The sequence below is a fragment of the Paramisgurnus dabryanus genome, chromosome 17 (genome assembly GCF_030506205.2).
Source record: "Paramisgurnus dabryanus chromosome 17, PD_genome_1.1, whole genome shotgun sequence".
NCBI classification, from domain to species: Eukaryota; Metazoa; Chordata; class Actinopteri; order Cypriniformes; family Cobitidae; genus Paramisgurnus; species Paramisgurnus dabryanus.
This window is the reverse complement of record NC_133353.1, coordinates 22,464,955-22,482,813: the sequence shown is the minus strand read 5'-3', so window position 1 is coordinate 22,482,813 and position 17,859 is coordinate 22,464,955. Positions and strand designations below refer to the sequence as shown.

The window sequence follows — 17,859 nt, the reverse complement described above, 5'->3', positions numbered from 1 at the left end:
GTTTATTGTCACTAGGCAACAGTCAGGATAACAGTTGATGACACAAATCGGAAATCTTTAATCACTGTTAAAAATAGGTTCCTAAAACATTTATTGACTGAATGGTGTGGTTCAAGTCAATTTCATAGTATTCACTTTCATAGTATTCTTTTTACCTGCATTGAAAGTAAATGGGGCTCACGAACGGTTTGTTTACAAACATTCCTCAATATCTTCCTTCGTGTTCATTAGAACAAAGAAATTAATACAGGTTTGTAACAAAATAAGAGCAAGTAAATGATTACAGAATTTTCATTTTTGGGTGAACTATCCCTTTAACATCCACACAAAGGTTTAGTAGACAAAAGTTATACAGACAGACTATAAAAAGGTAAGAAATAAGTGGTTCTTTTAAGAACCTTTGACTGAAAGGTACATTGGAGAACCAAATATGGTTCTGCTGGCAGCTGCAATTTAGTTGTTTTGTTGTAAACTCGCTTTTTTCATTTAACAGAAAAACTGTTTTTCACGGGCAATTTTAATTTTTCATAACTATAATAATCCGAGTTGCAACACTCTCCCCTCCTCATAGTTGTTTTAATCAACATTATAAAACATTATAATTCTAAACGATTCAACTCGATTCTTTCGGTGAAAGCTTCAAAAGAATGATTCGCGAATCATACGTCATGACGTAGACCATCAGCGCCGCCACGTGCAGCAAACCAGACATGGCGACAGAAGAATGTGAAGAAGATTACTTTGTTAGAGAAATAGAGAAAAACAATGGGTCTGTGTTAAGAATGTATCAGTGCAGCAAGGGTGATGTGGGATGCGTAGTATGGGACGCTGCTATCGTTTTATCAAAATATCTAGAAACGCAACAATTTTATAATGTTCAGTCTGATGCTAGTACATGGCACGCTAAAAACATTATTGAACTGGGCGCAGGAACAGGACTAGTGGGTCTCGTGGCTGCCACTCTGGGGTGAGTTATGAATGCCGTGCAATGTGTTTGATCATCAACAAGCTATTACCAATACAATTAAGTTCTGAACATGTTAAATGGAATTGAACTTGATCAACGTGTTCCTGCAGGGCTAATGTTATAGTGACAGATCTGGAAGACTTGCAGCCTCTTCTGCAACTGAACATTAGGAAAAATCAGAATCTCATTCGTACAGGTTCAATCACAGCCAAGGTACTGAAATGGTTTGTACTAACTTTCATCCTATGGGATTTTTTGCATTTATCTACCCCTGATCATAACAAACTGTACTATTTTGGGGGTTTTTCAGAGGTGTAAAAAAAATCTGAACATTTGAAGATTATAAATGATATCAGCATCAAGACACAAGCAACAACTTGATATTACATAATGCCAATTACAATTATAATATTCCCCAAACTGGTTTGCTAAACTGTCAAAGCACCTCATTGACATAGGTTTCGGCTTAGTATAATAGTTATTATTATGCCTCAGGGCTTGGCTAACTTATCTCAACAACCATAACCACAAGATTAGTCACAAATTGTTAACTGTTTTGTAATGAGTTTTGGTCTTTTTGAAAGGGGAGAAAATGTGGAAGACCTCCTACCTCAACCTCATTATATTCTGATGGCTGACTGCATCTACTATGAGCAGGTATATAGCAGGACTGTTTATCAAATCTACTTTACTTATATCATTAACTCACTTTATTTACAGGTACTATTTACATCTAAAATGCCTTGTATTTATACTCAAAAAAAAAAAAAAAAGAAAAAATGCTGTTTTGTTTTTAACCCAGGGTTGCTGGGTTAAATGAGCAGTGTGTTCTTTCCAATAGTGACCCAACCCTGGGTTAAAAACAACCCAGAACTATTTACCTCAATAGTTTAGTTTAACAGTTTTGACTGCTATGTAAAACGTCTGTGGTTTATTTATATTGCAGTCTGTAGAGCCTCTAGTGCAGACTCTGAAATGTCTTGCTGGGCCTGAGACATGCATCATCTGTTGCTATGAACAGCGCACTGTTGGTGTAAATCCTGAGATTGAAAAGAGATTCTTCGAGGTAAGAGATTAGATTAATTATAATGCATGTATTACATTTTAGAAAGAGCCTTTGGAAGTATCTTGGAAAGCTAAATATGTTGTTGTTTTCTGTTTCCTTAATAATTATTTGAAACAGTTACTTCTGCAAGACTTTCAGTCTGAGGAGATCCCACCTGAGAAACAAGACCCAGAGTTTAGCAGTCCAGATATTCACCTCCTCCATCTGAGACGAAGAATTGTATAAAAACCACAAGCTTCTTTTAACTTGAGTAAACTTGTATGCAGATTTGTATATGTTGTCTTCATTGGACTGTTGTGTGGGACAGGTTTCAGTCATTATAACAAAATATTTTTGCTTTTCTTTTCCCCAGTTTTTTTCTCAACATATTGACCTTATTTAAATGCAGTCTACTTAACCTCAAGTGCTTGTTATGCGTTTTGCAGAGATTCATTTTAGGATTCATTAGACAAAAAGTGTACTACTGTAAGTAATTGTATGTATCAGGGTTCCCACGGGTTTTTAAAATCCTTGAAAGTTTGTGAATCTGGGGGAAATAATTCAAGGCCCAGGGAAGTTTTTGAAAATATACATACATAGAAGGTAATTGCAAGAAGTTTTCTGGAAACAAAATCCATATTATTCCCTGTGTAGTGTAGGATACTATCATCAAATTTCTAGCCTTTTAAGCACCCATGCTAAACTGTTTTCTTTAAATGCTTACATCTTCTGTATGCGAATGTTAATTCGTACCAAAATGCTTTTTTGCATAGTTGTTCCCTGAAAAGGAAACGAGACACTGCATCACCCCTTGCCATACTTCCTGTGTCCCTGTTACGCCATCTATGGCAATATTTCAAATAGCAATATACTTCCTGGCTCCCACGTCACCCTGTCTTTGTCATTTAGCCTCACCGTTGGTAAATTTGATATACAGATTTAGACGCATTTACCCCTGGAGGCGTCTCCAAAGTATCACCACAGTGATGCAGCGCTAGTTCCCTCGAAAGCGAACTGTAAAAATGTATCTTAACAGGTAACATGATGTAACCTTGCTCTCATTTGAGATGTGTCCCCACATTTCCTTGAATTTGAGGATGTTGAACCTGGAAAGTCTTTGAAAGGTCCTTGAATTTGAGGTTAGCTAAGGTGTGGGAACCCTTATGTATACACACACACACTTTACAGATTTGGATGGCATAAAATAGTCTCAAATACATTTTTAAACAGTTATTCGCTTAATTAAATAAGAGTTTTATTTTCTGTAGTCCAATGTTTTTTTAGTCCAGTTAATGAATTTTACATTAAGTGTGATATGGTAACAAACACTGTCTCAAGTTAACTTAAAGCATTTTGTTAAATCAATTTAATTAAAAACATAAATATATTTTGTTTTGTTTCGTTATCAGTTTTACATAATGGATCTCTTTGGTCCTTTGTGTATATTGGAGTATGGATCCACAAGTGGGGAGGAATTCTTTATACACTCTCAGATGAAAAGGTACAAAAGTGTCGATGGGGTGGTACCTTCTAAAAAAGGTTCTAATATGTACCATTTTGGTACAGATGTCTGCGGAACTATCAATGTACACCTTTTATGTAGGCTACAAAAATGTACTTTTTAAAAAGTTACCACCCCAGTGACAACTTTTGTTTGTTTTTATTAACTCATGTTGGCCAAAGTGCTTTCCAATAAAACAACATGTAACCAAAACAAAAACATAAAAACAACATGACATAAACAAACGAGATCATCATGACTGTCTCAAAGCAAATGCTTGGGCAAATAAGTGCCCTCTGGAATCTGTTTTAAAATAACCTAATGATGTACAGTACAACATCTGATTTACAGTGGCAGGTCATTCCAGAGGAAAGGTGCCACAAAAAAAGGAACGAAAAGGCACCATCTCCTTTGGACTTTAAGCAGGATTTAGGGACCTTTCTTTTTTTTTAGATGAACTCATTGGCTGTGTCGTTTTTTTTGTACCTTCTGTACCTTTCTTTCTGAGAGTGTATGACGGCTAGATTACATCATCTCCAACGTTGTTCCTGAAGGGCACATGTCCTGCATATGTTAGTTCCAACCGTACTCCAACACCCTACACCTCTTATTTTTTCGGTAGCCCTGAACAACTTGATGAGCAGGTTTAGGTGTGTCTGGAGTTGGAACTGAACTTTGCAGGACAAGTGCCCTCCAGGAACAGGGTTGTAGATCTATGGATTAGATATTTCATGAACAAACTTAATGTCTTGTGAATCAGCAGTTTTTTTATGAATTGTTTTTTTATATATTAATTTAAAATAGTATACAAAATATCAACAATTGCTTTAAGGTTATGACTCTATGAGTTTGTCTGATGCCATAGATCAGTGCTTCCCAATCCTGGTCCTGAGTACCCCCTCCCAGAAAGTTTTAGATGTCTGCTTATTTAAAACACCTGACTCAACTCATCCGCCTCTTTCTAGTATGTTTAGACATGTTTCCTAACATGCTGATAAGTAAAGTCAGGTGTGTTAAATAAGGAGAAATCTAAAACATTGTGGGAGGGGGTAATCGAGGACCAGGATTGGGAAACACTGCCATAGATGAACAAGTTTTGGTTGTATGGTTTCATAAAGAGGAATGGTTCCCTTTGAATGGTTCTTCTATGGTATTTCACTAAAGATTTCATGTTTTTTAGGTCTCACAAGTCCCAGGGTGTAACTGTTAACATTTGATGTGTTAACAATTGTTAACATTTGAGCAAATTGCCTTTTTAAAATCTGACAAGGGCCAACAGATAAAAAGCTGTTGCTTTTTTACAATATTTGTACAGTACTGTTGATAAATTATCTCTTAACAATAAAATAAAAACAAACTTTTCCATTAAGAAGTTCATAATCATATATTGCGGCGGGTGTTTAGAAGTCTCTTATGCAAAGGCGTGTCTGTGCAGTGTGGACAAAACAAAATATGCTGTACGCTTCCTGAAACAGCACATCTGCCGAAATGTAAATTTCTAAAGCCTGAGGCAGAGATAAGAGTTTCAACCCATAACCGAAGACCGCTCAGTTTAGTGGACTCCCAGTGTTGGCACGGTATACTTGAAGGTAAAGTATTTCTTATAATATCTTTTAGTATTTTAATTTATTTGTTTTTAAAGTAGCTGACAATGTGTGTTAAAACAAAGGGTTAAACTAGTCTGCATTCCAGTTTCTTATAGTTCTTTAAAAACAGTATGAGCAAGGGGTGCAAACTTGTCACCTTTCGGCAAAATTCGCCGGTTCTGATCCAAAATGGTCGTTCTTGTGATTCGTCTAGATCCAATGAGTTTTTGAAAATGAGGGGTGATGGGGGGTCTGCGACAGGTTCGCAGTAAATGAAATTAGGAAAATCATGTCCAGCTATTGTGGTAATGATGTCAAATCACTAGCCAGTTTAGCGGGTTATGTTTTACAATTTATAGTTACCTTATTTGCTGCCGAAGTTTAAGCAGAATGAGCGCACAAACTTCGTAGTATTTTCTCATTCGAGCTAACGTTATGCGCCCACGTCACATGCTGTGCGCGTGGTGACAAACGCTTAACATTTGTACACGTATTAAGCATCACAGTTTTAAATTAACTGATTTTAAGCCGTTGAAACACAAACAATATTTCTATATGCGCTAGCTGTTTCAGTTTGAGAGGAGCATGCAAGCCGCGCATCCTCTTGTCACATTGAGCTTGTGAGTATTATTGCAGCTGTATAAACTTTAGCGTTAAATACAAACATGCGTCAAAATTCCGGGCTTTCGCAAGTATCCTCATAAACACGACCATTTAAGTCTTAAGAGAAAGTAAACAGCATAAAGAGAAAACGCAGTGTGTAACACAGTATTAGATCCGGACTTTGGTCTTAAAGGGGAAGTTACCTAATTTTGCTCCTGTCTGTCACTAGTGTTAATCAAACAGCAATGACAGAAATCTCACTGCTCTTATCTTAATGACTTTTCTACCTTTAATAAGATTTGTACATCGAATTGTACACGAGTTTGATTCGAGTTGCTCGATTAGGGTTCATTCAGCTTGTATTCGAGCTATGAACAGAACAAACCCTGAATTTTTTGTTTATGTACTGAATAATATGAAACGCATTTTTGTAACACTTTACAAAAAGGTTGCATTTGTAAATGCATTATGAACAAAAATGAACAATATATTGTATAGAAGCATTTATTAATTCTTGTTTGTTTCAATACAGAAATTGATGTTAGTTTGAGGTGCATTATAACCAATGTTTTATATTTCATGTGTTTTGTGTCAACTTCCCAAAAACAGTCAGTTGTGATATCTGTTTTCTCTTCATGTTTTCAGTGAAAAATGCCTCGTGTGGCTAAAAAACCCCGTAATGCACGCACCACAAAAGAAGAAATAGGCTCTCTCACTTTTCCTGTCAAATTCTTGGATCAGGACTACCAGGAATTGCTCCAGAACTGCCTGGTCAATAAGAAGAACTTTGTTGATGAAAAGTTCCCTTCAGACCGCAGCTCTATTGATCCATGGAAGAAGCTTGAAGAACTGAATCAGGGCCGAATCAAGTGGTTGAGACCATCAGTAAGTTATCTTTACTAGTACAAAATAAATATAATTGAATGCTTTAAGCAATGTTCTGCAGTGAGTGTCTTTTAAACAAAAAATTATAGGTTGCAAAGATTCTTGATTTTTAGGAACAGAGATCTCATAAAGCTTGTCTGAACAGGTTTGCTTTCCACATTTCCCAACATTTTTAATAATGGTTGTGACAAAACATCTGCAGAGTTTTATCAACAGAAATATAAATCAAGTCAAGTCATGTTTAATTATATAACCCTTCTCACGAACTCTCACGGACATTTCTTCAAAGCAGCTTTACAGACAGCCATACAGTACTCTGTTTTAAATGTATTGACACAGATTAATTTTGGCATATACATTTGCACAGCAATTGCAATAAAATTACAATTAAGAATAGTTTAAAATATGAAACTATGGCTATAGAAATATACAATAAAAAATGTGAAAGGATACTTGTAAACACAAAACTAAATTCAGTATACAGTATGCGCTCTCATGATGAAAAGTATATGTTTATCAAGTATGTGTAAAGATGATTTTATTCAATGGACAACTTATTTGGAAAACACCTGCATGGGCAAATCAAAGACAACTGTGGAAAAAATGTAAAACTATATGTCTACTTAATGTTTTTTTACTTGCATTGTAGTTCTTAAGACAAATATCAAAATATACGTTAATCCCTCTTTTTAGCAAATAGTGAAAGACCCTCAGCTCATTGTAAAGGGGGTCTCGCGGTTTGACTATGCCCAAGGAGAATTTTTAGGTAAGTTTATATTTGTATTTATTTGTGTATTTAACAAAATCCCTTCAGTGACCACTACCTAGTTCATCCAAGTAACCACATATCACTTTGTTGACACAAAAAAATTATTCAGTTTATTTGTGTAACCCTTTTCACGGTGCAACTTAACAACAAAAAAAAAACATTATAAGAACAAATCAACATAAGAAAAAATACTTACTTTTAAGAAATTGTCACACTTACTGTAATATATGGTCACATAAATAAATGCTAAAACATCCATACAAGCCAAATGAACTAGTCAGAAATATTTTTCATATACAGAAACTTGACTTTCACTACTTTGTTAATATTTTAGACTAGACCGGATTGGTGATGATTGTAGTTTCACAGTTAATTTGTTGTGTTAAATGTATAAAAAAATTCTTTGTTTTTCTTAGGAAACTGCTGGTTTCTTGCTTCAGTTGGGGCGTTAACCTTTCAGACGGATATCTTGAACCAGGTCATGCCAGCTGGCCAGTCATTCAGTAAAAACTATGCAGGGATATTTCACTTCAGAGTAAGTTCTTTGGTCATAACTGCCTCCAGATCTGTAGAAATGCAATTATAAAGTCAAGTTGAATAAAAAAATCTTACATTTTTTGTAATTTCAACTTACCATTATTTATTTACTATGACTTGTTAAAACTTAAAATAAGTGTTAAAATATGTCAACTTTATTTTAGAAGTATTAGCTCATCTCTTGTCAAGATAAACAATAGTAAGTTGAAATGACTTGTAAATCTGAGTTGATTAAACAAACAAACAAAAAAATTACTCAAGAGGTCAACATGTGAGAAGTATCTGTTTTGCTTAAATTATTCCCACAGTTCTGGCAGTTTGGGAAATGGATTGATGTTGTCATTGATGACCAACTGCCGACAATTAACGGCAAGCTAATTTTTGTTCTTTCAAAAACGTCAAATGAGTTTTGGCCTGCCTTGCTGGAGAAAGCTTATGCCAAGTAAGTGCCAGTAGCCCATGTAATTTTAAAGATTGCTTTAATAAACATAAAACTACACTGAATAGATATTGTATGACCATTTATATGATGAAAGTAATGACAATGGCCACAGAATCTTTTAAGAATTTGAGTACATGATGCGGGTATATTGTCTTTCACAGGGTGTGCGGCTCTTATGCTGACATGCATGCTGGTTTCGTGTCAGAGGCCCTCGTGGACTTCACTGGTGGGTTGCATTTGTACTTGGAACTGAAAAGACCTCGCACTGATCTGTGGGAACTGTTGGATTGTGCAACCAAAGCAAAGGCCCTGATGGGCTGTGGCACTCCTCAGGGGGTAAACAATAATCTCCTAAACTTTGTGTCACCCTTTTGAACTTACTGTTTTACATGTTGGGCGGTTGCTAGATTTAGCTTTAAACAAAACAAACTAAATTTAAATTAATGTCTGTGGACATACATACATTTAATATACAAGAAACAGAAATATTAAGTGTATAAGTTGAAGAGCTCATGATGCAAAACCTGCTAAGTGCGTCCTGTAAATTAGCATTTTTTATCACTCTTAATAGATTGTGCCAACAAAGCAGTATTTCTGAATGGCCTGAGGCCGGGATTTAGCAGATTTAAAGTGAAAGAATTTGATTAATGTATAAAATGCGCCGAGAGCATTATCTAATTTTTGATTGAGGTGGCGTACGACTTTTGCATCAAGTATAAATGTAATTAAATGTAAACCCATCTATTTCTTATGCATATTTGTTCTTATTGTATTACTGATTAAATATATCTGTTTTTCACACAATTTCAGAAAACATCTGCAAACACAGTATTACCCAATGGAATAGTTCAGGGCCATGCATATACAGTGACAGGGGTTTTTAAGGTAAGTCTGCACTAAAAACATCCTAAGTTTACATAAGCAGATTTTATTTAATAACTGGGAAACAGCCCATGGTGGTTTATAGGAACACTGCATTTTTTTTATTGTTTATTTTGTCGTAGCAGCATAGACAGCATTGTTTATTTCAAGTTAGAAGTAGTTGCATTTTCCTGCTGTTCAATTTTCTGTTTTTATATAATACAACAATAAATTAAAATATAAAAATACACGTATGAGAATATAATATAAAATAATAACAAACGTTTTACAACTTGGGTGAGGGTACATGTATACTAAAAGTTTCAACTATATGTTGGGGGTATTAGTGCTTAGTCCATACTTGAGACTGTGGGAAAAAACTATAATTTCCAATATGTAGGAAAGATTTACAAGAAAGATTAAAATGAGACTTCATTCCCAAGGAAAGAGTGTGCTGTACCTCCACAAAGTCTGGCTGTAACAATCTTTATGCTCTAAATTCTTGAAGCTCATCATCAAGCTATTTATTTATTATTGTCTTGTCCATTTGAATACATAGTGTATATAAGTTTTAGTTATGTGGTTAGGCAAGAAAGGCAACCACCACCCACCGAAAGCAAAAAAACAGTACTGCTAACTTTTAATGCTCATTGCTGGAGGGCAATACTTTTTACTACAAATTGTGGTTTGTGATTCTGAGATGTTTGACATAAATGAAAACAATAAATGTGCATTGCTTAAACATACATGCACTGATGCGATAACATTCCTTGAAAAGCACTTTAACCCTTTCTGTTAACCATAAACATAATATTTTAATTATTCAAGACTTGCACAGTGAAGATGAAAATTAGAGAACAATTCATAAAACTATTTTTTTCTGAAATAATGTTCATCTTCATCACTTACATCACTTAAATAAAAAAAAATTAGTTATGTATATGGGCTGGGTATTCCAATGTTCTACTTGCATGTTTTACAATAAAACGAAGGCATTAACAAACAAAAATGTTATTTTGTGGAAGACACTTTGATCAAGATTAAAGAACAGTAACTGCTGTAGCAGAGGGTTACAGTTGTCAAAAATGTGTAAGAAGTGAGGACTTTGTTTTGAATGACTTCAGCACATCTACGACCGCAGGACATCGTGTCTGACACCACTGTGGTGTGTTCTTGGTCCACTCTTCCTCCAACCTCTTTCACAGTTCAGTAACTGTAGTTTTTTAGTCATAATTCGATTTATTCAGATCCCCCAAAAGTTTGTCATCAAAGACAAATGCACTAGGGGACAGGATAATGCAAAGACTCCATAGGGAATCAATCGATTTAACACTGCAGCTGGAATTTCTCGCCAGGTCAGCACTAAACAGATTAAGAGTCTCATCTCAAGGTCTCAACAACATACAGAAAGCTCACTCTGCAGTGAACAAACCTCTTATCCGTAGAAAGAATCAAAAGAAGAAAGAACAAGTCTAGAGTTCACTTTAGTGATGAAAGCAAGTTTAATAGGAACATTATGTGTCAAACTTGAAAAAGAACCCAAAGTGCATGAAGAGGTAAAAAGTGGGGTGTGTCATGGTTTTGGGGATCGTTTCTGCAGCAGACCTGTAAAACAGCTACCTGGCAGGGTCAATGCAATAACTTCTTTCAGCAACGTGTGGTTTCTTTCCTGCAAACATCTCCTAATCAGGCTGCAATATTCATGCAAGACAATGCCCACAGTCACACTGCAAAATAGAATCATAGTTCCCTGAAGCTAAGAACGTACAGTTGTGCTCATAGGTTTACATACCCTGGCAGAATTTATTATTTCTTGGCCATTTTTATTTTGATCATCAAGGTGATTTGGGAAGTTTCTGTTGTCATTATGATTTAAAGAGAGTAAACACAGATTTATTTATTGGGTTTGTAATTTGTTTAAATTACTTTAATATAAATTCAAATGAGAAATCAAAAGCATAAATAAATTAATAAAAAGGAAAACATATTTGGTAAAAGTTGGTACTAGCAAATTGATAAATGGTTCCTACCAATTGCTGCTATAATTCATCTACAGTAAAAAAATTGTTTCGAAGGGAAATGGTATCTGATTAAAAAACCATATAAATATTTACGGTACAATGCAATAATCCATAATAATTAATAAACATAGATAATAAACAACAAATAATAATAATATAAACTACACTGTTAAAAATAAAGGTACAAAACTGTACCTTTTTTGTCACTGGGGCTGTACCCTTTCTAAAAGTACAGCTTTGCACCCAAGGATTTCATTTTAGTACCTCAGAGGTACATACTGGGACCAAAGAGAGCTTATTAGTACCTCAAAAATACATATTAGTATCTCAAAGGTACATATTGGTACTAAATGTTTACATATCTGTACCTAATGGTCCATACAATTACCTTTTTAAAGGGTGCTGTCCCACTGACAGCTAGGGAAAATATTTTGACTTTTTTCTAACAATGTAGGTCCTTAAGGTACAGTAATCTAAAATTGTATTCTGTTTTGTATTCCTGTAAAGGTACCAAACGGAAACTTAGGGTACAGCCCCAGTGACAGAAAAGGTACAGATTTGTACCTTTATTTCTGACAGTGTATAATATAAAACGCAGAAGGCATTTCACAGTGGGACGAGTCCTAACTAAATACGGAAAAGAATATTTCATTATGCATAAATTATTAAAACATTTAAAAAGTCATTGAACAATAATGAAAAATATTATAAAAAATATTAGTGCATGTCGGCTGAAGATCATAAGCCTACACAAGCTTCTGCTAAAAATTCAGCACTCGTAAGTAGCACTTAAAACCCAGCTGCGAGCGGTTTTACGTGCATCTTTCGTTAAATGCATTAACAAATGTTCATTAAGTAGCTCATAGAAAGTGCTCTTAAGTCCTAAGTTCAATCGTTATTGGGAAACCCAGCCCAGGACTGAATTTTGTTCTAAACTCAACTGAAAATTTCTAGAAAATCCATGGCCATAATTCATGACAGTTACTGAAATGTGAAAGAGACTGTAGGAAAAGTATACAAAGATCACACCAGAATGGTGTGAAAAACTAGTCATGTTCTGCGGTCGCAGATATGCTGAAGTCATTCAAAGTCCTTGACACGTCCTACTAATTTTTACAACTGCCCTGAAAGTGTTTAGTTATAATCTTCTTTCCTACAGTAGTTACTTCTCTGTATATCTTTTATCACAGCGGTTTCCACAAAATAACGGTTGTGCCTTGGTTGTTTTACATGCCAGCAGAACATTGGTATACCCATATCTATACACATTTTGAAGATTATAACATTATTTCAGGAAAACAAGTTTTATAAATGGTTGAAGGATTAAAAATAGCTTGAAGGATTTTAATCCCTCATGCTAATTCTGTTTTCTAATTCTGTTAGAAAATTAAAAACCAACAGACATTATTTATTCACATGATATTTAATGTAATTGTGTGTACTTATGTATATTTCTTCCTTCTTCTATATCGAGGCCTATTTGAGTTCCCCAAAAAGTTATCACTTGGACAGTACCTTTTTATACCTTTATGCACAATTTTGGTTTAGATATGTACCTTTGAGGAACCATTATGTACCATTTAGGTATAAAAATATACTTTTAAGAAAGGTACTGACCAACGTTAAATTGCAGTTGATATGGCACATTCAGTGTTTACTGTATTAACATTTGAGGTTACATCCTACAGAAAAATATAGCTTATTTTGTAGACCCTCATTAAGGTATAAAGACCTCACTAAAGGTGTGATGTGATTTTAATTTTACAGGTAACATGCCAAGGAAAACCAGTAAAGCTGGTGAGAGTCTTAAACCCATGGGGAGAAGGTGAATGGACCGGTAATTGGAGTGACAGGTAAGAGTGTATTATGGGTGTATTATGAGTGTATTACAGTTTAAAATATGGTTGTATTCATCCATTAACTAACAATGAACACTACTACAATAACTATAGCATTTATTAATCTTTGTTCATGTTAATTTCGGCACTTACTACATACATTTTCTTAAATCAAACATTGCAACTGGTGAATTAATGCACCATGAAACTGTATTGACATACAGTAAACTAACATTAACAAGAATTGTATTGGATTGTTCATTGTTTGTTCATATTAGTTAATGTATTTACTAATGTTTACTAATACAACCTTATTGTAAAGTACCATATTATGAAACCGTTATTAAATAATAATAATAGTGAATAACTTATTAAGTAATTTATGATTAAAATTATTCAAGATTCTATATAAATTGAATTGAAAATTGCATTTCTTTGGCTTTTTTGACATGCATCAAAAGTATATTCCAATAAAGTTGATGTAAAAGAGTTACAAATTTGTTTTAATTATGCTATGTTTTAGTTTATCTTTTATAGTCATTTTTATAAAGGGTAGATTTAGATTTGAATGTGTGTTTAATAAAGTCAGGAGCTGAATTTCGCAGTGCACTTGCTTTTGAGGACTATAACTGGACGGCATGCTTGACTCAATATTCACAAGTTTTATTTAAATTCATATCAGTGTCTCTTTTCTTGCATAACGTATAGATCCTCACTGTGGGACAAAGTGAGCGAAAAGGACAGATCCAAGTGTTATTCGCTGGCCAATGATGGGGAGTTCTGGTGGGTATCGTTTCAGATATGACCCATTGCCACCTAAGCATACAATAAATAGTGTGTTGCCACTGACACGTATTTGACTGTAGGATGTCAGTGGAGGATTTTACCAAAAGCTTTGAAGACCTTGATATTTGCTGCCTCCATCCTGATTTTCTGAGTGGTACCTCTGAAAGCAGCTGGACGTCCACTTGCTATAATGGCAGCTGGGAGGCTGGAACTACAGCTGGTGGATGCATCTATAATAGAGGTAGCAATTCAATTGTATTCATGCTGCAAGTCTAGCATGGAAACTATGGACCAATTTTGCCCCTGAAATTGAGATCCAATCACAGAAAGGGGAGGGGACAGCAAGATGATGACGACGTCTATGCGACACCCCAAAGCAGTTTTGTTTTTCCAAAACATGTAGCAGACGCGAAGTTACTTTTAAATGCAGCCTTAGATAGTCTTCTAAGTAGTTTTGAATGCAAGTTTATTTAAAAAAAGAGCAACTTTTGGCGGTAAACTATTTCATATCCAAGACATGATAGCCACGGAGGTTTATAGGACCAACCTGCTAGGCATTGTTGTCGACGAAGTAGAATTTACTTATAAATGGTAAGTGGTATTTATTAATATCATACTGTCATTATGCCTGGCCACTAAGTTGTGTTGCTTTTCAATATCAATATACAGCTATCAGTTTAGTGGCATAGCTTTCAGCTGTGTGTACACGTACCCGATAAAAGTTGTTGACGTTTGAATTTATGTCGCTCTAAATACGCCATCTGGTGTAATTGAAACGATTGGCTATGAGCTACGTACAGACGCATTTGATAGACATTTATAGCGCCCAATAAATGGCTCTGGGCATTCGTAAACCACGCCACAAATACGAGAAAATAAGCATAGGGTTCAATGACCACGTCTCATTCTCTATGAGACTGGTCTGGTGTTAGCCAGGCTAATCATATGCTACATTACAATCAAAGTTATGAATAAATAAGCAAATCAAAACCTGCTGGGCCCCCTGATGTTCTCGATGGTTCTGAGAGCCCTGCTATCAAAGACATCTAATCTCGCTGCCAGTGTCTTGTTTAAGGCCAAGTCTCCAAGCCATAAAGCATGATGGAGATCTCCAGTACTGTTGAGTTGTAAATCTGGAGCTTCGTCTTGTGTGAGAAAGTCTGGTGCCACCAGAGTGGTTTCCAGAGAGATAGTAGAGTTGACGCAGCCAGGGCTCTTCTGCGAGTAATCTCTGGTTTTAGGTCCCCGTTGTCTGTCACTATGGATCCCAGATACACAAAGTTCTTGACAGGCTCCACAATGTCATTGCCGAGCCGCAGGGAAGGTGGATGCAGACAAGAACTTGGATTTTGTCCAGCTCACCTGTAGGTGGAGCTTCTCCGCCTCCTCACTGTATATGCGATTGTGTCCAGAGCCTCTCTCAGTTGGCTGTGGGATGTGCTGAGCAGGATGGTGTCATCAGCATACTCCAGGTCAGTCAGGTGGTAACTGTCAAAAGACACTCCGAGGACCGGCTCTCAAAGCCTGGACATCAAATGGTCAATGATGCAGTTGAAACGGGTCAGGTGCAGCCACGCAGCCCTGGTGAACGCCACTGGAGATGGGAAACCAGTCTGAGTTTCTGCTGTTGATGCGGACACACTTGAGCGTTGCTATAAAGCAGCTTGAACAGGGCAACGATCTTGGGTACTCCCAAGGACTTGTAGGATACTTCACAGTGAAGTGTGGCATACAGTATCAAAGGCAGCCTTCGATCTATGAACCTGATGTAAAGATGGCAATCTTTACGGAATTCAAGCGAATGGCAGAGATTTGGTTAATTGTAGAACGATTAGGCATGAAGCCGGCCTGCTGGGGACGGCGGCTGCTTCTAATGGCAGGCATAGCACGATTAAGCAAGATCCTGGTGAAGAATTTGCCGGGGATGGAGAAAAGGGTAATGCCTCTGTGGTTGCCATTTTTTAACAGTTGCCAAATATTAAATGTTTTGCTCATTGCAAATTACATACTATGGAAAAAATTCAAGAAATTTATTGCCATCTGTACTTTCAACACAATCTCATGGCAATCCGTACACTGTAAAAAATTATATGAAAATATTTGTTTTGTTACTTTAACTTAACAAATTAAGTTAAACAATTTCTACCTGTTTTCTAAGTTATGCTAACTTAGTAAAACTTTAAAAAGTGGGTTAAACTGACTTGAATAATTATGTTGCTTAAACTTAATGCTGCATTTTTTAACAGTGATATACGTATTTTGCCAATTCGTATAAACTTTTATGACCACATTTGTACGATTTTGTATGATTTGCTTTCACCCCTATGATTTTGGGTTAGTGGCATTCACTTCGTTCGTACAAATTTATACAAATGAACCAACTTATATGCACATATTTCCGTGAGATCATTACTTCATTACAGATACAAATCTTTTTTTTATATTATATTATATTATATACATTTATTATCATCATCATCATCATACCATATAGTTTACAAATATGATGTTTGCAAGGTACATCAACCTTGTGTGTCTGTATACCTCTGGTTTAACTCCTTGAATGTTTTGCAGATACTTTCTGGACAAACCCACAGTTTCGGGTGAAGATTGAAGTGCTTGATGAGGAATGTGCTGGTGGGCAGTACCCTGAAAACATACTGGTGTCCCTCATGCAGATCAGTGAAAAGAGAAACAGAAGTCTTGCTACTGAATGCTCAATTGGCTTCTCTGTTTTTGCGGTCAGTATTAACAAAACAACAGTCTCAATCTGTAAATTTACCAAATATTTTTGAAAATATATTTTAAAAATCCAAAATGGTTTGATAATTATTCTTATTTCTGCATTTATTGTTTCTACTTTTACAGATACCACCGGAGGCAAGTAAAATAAAAATATTTTTTTTATTATTATGAGTGTATAATTATTATTATTATTTGTTTTTTGTATATACTTTGTTGCATAGTATTCATATAACCGGTTGCTTGAATACAGGTTTTAATTTCATTCTCTTTTAGCTGAAAGATCAAATAGGAAATTTCCCAGCCAAGTTCTTTTATAACAGAAAGCCTGTAGCAGATACTGGGATCTTTGTCAAAGCAAGAGAAGTGATGAGTTTCTTCCAACTTGTACCAGGGGAGTATATCATCATACCATCCACTTACAAGCCTAATGAAAGTGCAAAATTCATGCTGTCTGTTTACTCAAAAATTGAATCTCATAAGAGAACTCGGAAACGTGTGAAAAAAGTTTAACTGAGGCAAAGTTTTGTGCTTTATGCAGCATTAAGAACCACCTACTTAGAGCCATCCGACATTTAAAGTTATATAAGTGATTGTTTTTATCAATTTGGGTTATCAGACTTTTTTAACCACAATAAAGTGCAATGTGAACTTTTGGCAAACTGGCAATTTGACATGTCCACTGTGAAACATTACAATTGATTAAATCCAGTGTTATGCTGTTTATAAACAACCTTAATTGTATTTTTAATCCAGTGTTAGGTCAGAAAAGGGGTGAACCCAACCTGTTGGGTTGTAATTGAACATAATCTCAGTTGTTTTAACCCATTGTTGGGTCATATATAAAAAATTTCCTGGTAAATTTTACCCAACAGCTGGGTTCGCCCCTTTTTGAACCAAAGCTGCGTTGAAAATAACCCAGCCTTTATTTTGTACTCTCCAAGATCTTTAACCACTCAAAATGTATGCAAACCAAATTGTGATGGTTATTTATATGATTGTCTCCTTTTGTTATATTTTACTTGTAATATCTGCATTTGTGTCAGTTGATTTAATTTCTGTTAAACTCATGCTGAGGGTTTGTGTTTAGCCTGGGAGTGTAGTCAGTAGTTAACATTTTTTAATACAATTTAATTTTTTATTGCAATTTCAATCAGCATGTGCTAAAAAAGTAACTTGGAAAACTGTATAAATTAATAAAAATATTTTGACAAAGTACTTGTTGATTTTGTTGTCACACAAGATTAGTTACATAATGTCAAGATAATAATGTCAA

General features: G+C 35.3%; 2 protein-coding genes across 2 annotated transcripts; both read left to right on the top strand.

Moving 5' to 3' along the window:
• The first annotated feature begins 676 nt into the window (after positions 1-676).
• On the top strand, positions 677-4,353 carry vcpkmt (valosin containing protein lysine (K) methyltransferase). Its single transcript, XM_065288656.2, has 5 exons — positions 677-967; positions 1,078-1,191; positions 1,552-1,624; positions 1,914-2,033; positions 2,151-4,353. Exons 1-5 carry the CDS (start codon positions 711-713, stop codon positions 2,256-2,258), a joined length of 672 nt encoding a protein of 223 aa, XP_065144728.1. The 5' UTR covers positions 677-710; the 3' UTR covers positions 2,259-4,353.
• A 549-nt stretch (positions 4,354-4,902) lies between these two features.
• On the top strand, positions 4,903-17,797 carry LOC135778194 (calpain-1 catalytic subunit). Its single transcript, XM_065288657.2, has 13 exons — positions 4,903-5,102; positions 6,348-6,587; positions 7,281-7,353; positions 7,773-7,891; positions 8,202-8,335; positions 8,497-8,671; positions 9,146-9,220; positions 12,985-13,070; positions 13,764-13,838; positions 13,922-14,082; positions 16,416-16,582; positions 16,710-16,721; positions 16,860-17,797. The coding sequence occupies exons 2-13, from the start codon at positions 6,354-6,356 to the stop codon at positions 17,094-17,096; spliced, it is 1,548 nt and encodes a 515-aa protein (XP_065144729.1). The 5' UTR covers positions 4,903-5,102; positions 6,348-6,353; the 3' UTR covers positions 17,097-17,797.
• Positions 17,798-17,859: the final 62 nt, after the last annotated feature.